Source organism: Zeus faber (genome assembly GCF_960531495.2).
Source record: "Zeus faber genome assembly, chromosome: 13".
Lineage (NCBI taxonomy): Eukaryota > Metazoa > Chordata > Actinopteri > Zeiformes > Zeidae > Zeus > Zeus faber.
Window position 1 is genome coordinate 3,010,017 of NC_137198.1, and position 5,000 is coordinate 3,015,016.

A 5,000-nucleotide genomic window follows, 5' to 3' on the forward strand; every position below is an offset into this window, starting at 1 on the left:
CTTCTCCTCCTCAATCTCTTTCTCCTCTTCCTCCTCCTCCTCTGATGTAATCTCTGTTATTAAACACTGCTTTAATACAAGGGTGCTACTGTGTGCCCTTAAGCAAGGCACTGGCATCAGGAGAGCACAGCACATCCAGCTGAACATCTGGAGGCACAGAGAACAAACTCTTGATTCAAACCATGTGACCGAATTTATTATTCAAACTCCTCCTCATGCGCCTCCTCTTCCTCCTCCCTTTCCTCTTCCTCCTTATCCTCATCCTCCTCCTCCTCTTCCTCCCATGACCTGTACCACCTTGCTGTACACTATCTCATTTACATTTACATTTAGTCATTTATCAGACGCTTTTATCCAAAGCGACTTACAAGGGAGAATAACATTCAAGCTATTATATATCTACTTATATAATATGAACATATGATGACAGAGACATCAGTCCTGTTTTTATCAACATGTGGATAATACACATGTAGTAACCTTGGTAACAGCAGGTAAACACACACCCTAGTGCTGTGTGTGTGTGGATAATACACATGTGGTAACCTTGGTAACAGCAGGTAAACAAACACCCTGGTGTGGTGTGTGTGGATATACGCATGTGGTAACCTTGGTAACAGCAGGTAAACAGTGCTGTGTGTGTGGATAATACACATGTAGTAACCTTGGTAACAGCAGGTAAACACACACCCTGGTGCTGTGTGTGTGGATAATACACATGTAGTAACATGTTGGAAACAGCAGGTAAACACACACCCTGGTGCTGTGTGTGTGGATAATACACATGTAGTAACCTTGGTAACAGCAGGTAAACACACACCCTGGTGCTGTGTGTGTGGATAATACACATGTAGTAACCTTGGTAACAGCAGGTAAACACACACCCTGTTGCTGTGTGTGGATAATTCACGTGTGGTAACCTTGGTAACAGCAGGTAAACAAACATCCTGGAGTTGTGTGTGTGGATAATACACATGTAGTAACCTTGGTAACAGCAGGTAAACACACACCCTGGTGCTGTGTGTGTGGATAATTCACATATTGTAACCTTGGTAACAGCAGGTAAACAAACATCCTGGAGTTGTGTGTGGGATAATACACATGTAGTAACCTTGGTAAACAGCAGGTAAACACACACCCTGGTGCTGTGGGTGTGGATAATACACATGTAGTAACCTTGGTAACAGCAGGTAAACACACACCCTGGTGCTGTGTGTCTGGATAATACACATGTTGTAACCTTGGTAATAGCAGGTAAACACACAATCTGGTGCTGTGCGTGTGTGTTTTCTCATGTTTAATTAAAGTTAAACAACATGACTCGGCTCCTGAGAGAAACCTTTCATTTTCTAACAACTCATCCAAACACCATCAGTGTTGATAACTCTCTGGTGTTTCATGTTGTCATTTTATATGATATCATGTTACGTTGTATGAAATAATATTATGTTTATATATATCACATTATATTTATTGTTATAATCAATTTCAGAGTGGCAGCCGATCTCTATTGTCCTCCATCAGAGGAACCTCAGAAGCAGTAAAACCAAAGAGCCTGGCAGACAACTGTACTGTGCCATGGGCTTGGTGACGGCCGCTCCAAGACAACCAATAACACAATATTAATATCATTTATATATATCTGTCATAAAATATTTTCACCGCAAAAATACGTTTCAGAAGTTTCAGTCGGACGCTCGGACGAGGTTTCATGAGCCGACAGAACGATCCACAAAGACATACAAAATACACACACACACACACACACACACACACACACACACACACACATTTATATTCATGTTTCACACACATAATACACACATAAACAGACACACATGACAGGAACACACTCACACGTGTGGAGGCGTTTACTGTTTAATGGGTGTCACTGTTGACTGATCGCCCTGCTCACACTGCTGGACTTCTAATTAACACTAAACACACACACACACACACACACACACACGCGGGCGCACACAAGCGCGAACCGAAGCACAATGCATGAGTAACAAGAGAGAGAGAGAATAAGAAAGAGAGAAACTGAGGGGAAAAAAAAAATATAAATATATGCATGAGAAAATAAAACAAGAGAGACAAGAGAGAGAAAGAAAAAACGAAGGGGAGGGAGAAGGGGGGGAGGGAGAGGGTGAGGGAGTCCTAGGAAAGAAATCACAATCCAATTAACCCAGTCCAGCCAATTAAGCAACAAGCCAATGGTGGGGCAGACACACGGTATGCTAATGAGATGCTAATGAGATGCTAATGTGGCGCACAGCAACAACTCTTAGTGTGTTTACTCACACACGGTGGCACCTCAGTGTGTGTGTTTCTTTATACAACTCCAAACAAATAATAAAACAAAGATAATTCATTCAAGCAGCCACTTTATGTATGGAAAACACAGAAAGACAGAACATATTCACACTCCCATTATGCACACATCAATGCAGGGATTCCTCTCCACTTCCTCCATCCGTCTGTCCGTCCGTCCATCCATCTCTATCTTCCATCCATTCACCATTCATTCGCTCATCCAACCATCTCCATCTTGCATCCATTCACCATCCATCCATCCATCCATCCATCTCTATCTTCCATCCATTCGCCATCCATTGCTCCATTCTTCCATCCATCATTTATCCATCCATCCATCTCTATCTTCCATCCATTCACCACTCATCCATCCATCCATCCATCTCCATCTTCCATCCATTCATCCAATCAATGCTTAATAGCCTGCGAATGAAATAAATCGTCTCATTTACCCATCATCCCTCCACCCCGAAATGTTATCCTCTCCACCCATCCATCCATCATCCGTGCACCTCGCTATCGCTACCTTCCATCCTTCCATCCATCCATTCACCCATTAATCCCTCCATCGCTACCTTCTATTCATCCATCCGCCCATGCCTCCCTCCATCGCAACCCTACCTCCATCCAACCCTCCATCGCTCCCTTCCATCCCCCCATTCATCATTCATTCATCCCTCCATCTCCTCATGGTTAACTTCCAAGCAGCATTCCATACTTTGACTGTTTCTTATGCTAATCACCCCCCACCCTCCTCCTCCTCCTCTTCCTCACTGTGTTTATTTTGCTGAGTGAGCGAGCAAGGGATGTGGCCCCAGGCAGTAGAGAGAGAGAAAGAGAGGGGGAGAGAGAGAGAGGAACAGAGGGAGGACTTGGAGACTGTGTGTGATGCTCGCGGGCAGGAAATGGGGGGATAAAAAGCAATGAAAAAGAACGAATAAAATAAACAAAAACAGATGAATGGTGGCCTAGAGGGAGAAAGAGGGATAGAGGGAAGCAAGAGATAGACAGATAGAGAGAACCGTAGCAGCCAGTTTACCTCGGGGCGGTCGGCCGGGCGCGGGGCCTGCCGATTGGGCGAGGGCCCCTGGGAGCCCAGCAAGGAGGCGTGTGATTGGTGGAGGAGGGCGAGCAGGGCAGCGAGCATCCAGCTGTGCTGGCGACGGATCTGAAGCTGAAGCTGCTCCCACTGACTGGACACCATCTGCAGGATGTCTCCCAAACCTGAGAGGGGGAGGGAGGGAGGAGGGCGGGAGGAGGGGGAGAGAGGGAAGGGAGGGAAGGGGGGAGGGAGGGATGGTGGACGGGAGGAGGAGAGGGGAGAGGGAGGGAGGGAGGGAGGTTGGGAGATAGGTGGAGGGAGGGGGATGGAGAGAGTGAGGGAGAGGGGGGGGGGGGGTGAGGGAGGTATGGTGGGAGGGAGGAGGAGAGGGAGGGAGGGAAGGAGGGAGGAGGGCGGGAGGAGGGGGAGAGGGTGAAGGGAGGCAGGGAGGGAGGGAGGGAGGTTGGGAGATAGGTGGAGGGAGGGGGGGGGGGACAGACTTAATTTCTTCTTCTTTATTTTCATTCCTGGTTTTGTTGTTCAAGCTTCAAACAGAATTATCTTTGGCTTCGTTTCTACAAATTAAACTGATAACAGGAAACAGGAAACAGGAAGCGGAAAACAGGAAACAGGAAACAGGAAACAGGAAGCGGGAAACAGGAAACAGGAAACAGGAAGCAGGAAACAGGAAGCGGAAAACAGGAAACAGGAAACGGGAAGCAGGAAACCAGAAACAGGACGCGGGAAACAGGAAACAGGAAACGGGAAGCAGGAAACGGGAAGCAGGAAACAGGAAACATGAAACAGGAAATGGGAAGCAGGAAACAGGAAGTCGCTGCGTGGCCTCACCACTGTTAAGGAATTTACAGTTGTTTTTTAACACAGGACGAGCACAATATCAAACCTCCACCTCCACCTCCCTCCCCCCTCCCTCCATCCCTCCCTCTCCCACTCCACCCCACTCTCCCTCGCACCCACTCCACCCCTCCATCCCTCCCCCTCTCCCTGACAAAGGGAGAGGGGGAGATTTGAACGCCCGTTAATAAAAAACATTTCTCCTCTTCATGTGAATGTGTTTGTGGAGGATACGCAGGATATGGAACAAATATCAGTGAATCCCTCTACAGCGCCGTCTGGAAGCCTTTCTTCCTCTCCCTCCGCCGCTCTGTCGCTCCTCTCCCTCCCTCCGTCGCCCCCTCCCCTCTCTCTCCGTCTGCCAAGACTTAATAACAAATTATATCAAATGTCTTTTTCCCTGCGAGCCAATTCCTTCCGCCTCTCCCTCTCCTTCCCCCCGTCACCTCTCCTTCTCCTCGTGGATCTGTCTATCTCTCCGTCTCTCCCCGTCTCTCCCTCCCTCTCGCTCGGTTGGTCTCTCCATTTCTCTGTATCACTCTGTCTCTCCATTTCTCTTTCTCTATATCTCCGTCTCTCCATCTCTCTCTATCTCCCTCTCTATCTCTCTCTCTCTCTCTCTCTCCATCTCTTTGTCTCTCTCTGGTGTGTGTGAAGGTCAATATGTTAATCCAAATATTAATAATAAATGTAACTGAGGAGTGGCTACATTATGAGCACATTGGTGTGCATGTGTAAGTGTGAGCGCATTTGTGTGTGTGTGTATGTGTGTGTGTGTGTGTGTGTG

General features: G+C 47.4%; 1 protein-coding gene across 1 annotated transcript in view; it reads right to left on the bottom strand.

Moving 5' to 3' along the window:
• The window catches only part of akap6 (A kinase (PRKA) anchor protein 6), a gene marked incomplete at both ends in the record, with an annotated part of 58,122 nt that overhangs the window by 19,018 nt on the left and 34,104 nt on the right, over window positions 1-5,000 (bottom strand). Inside the window, one exon of the mRNA XM_080012689.1 lies at window positions 3,356-3,540. Coding sequence (XP_079868815.1) covers window positions 3,356-3,540 — 185 coding nt within the window. The remainder of the gene's footprint in view (window positions 1-3,355; window positions 3,541-5,000) is intronic.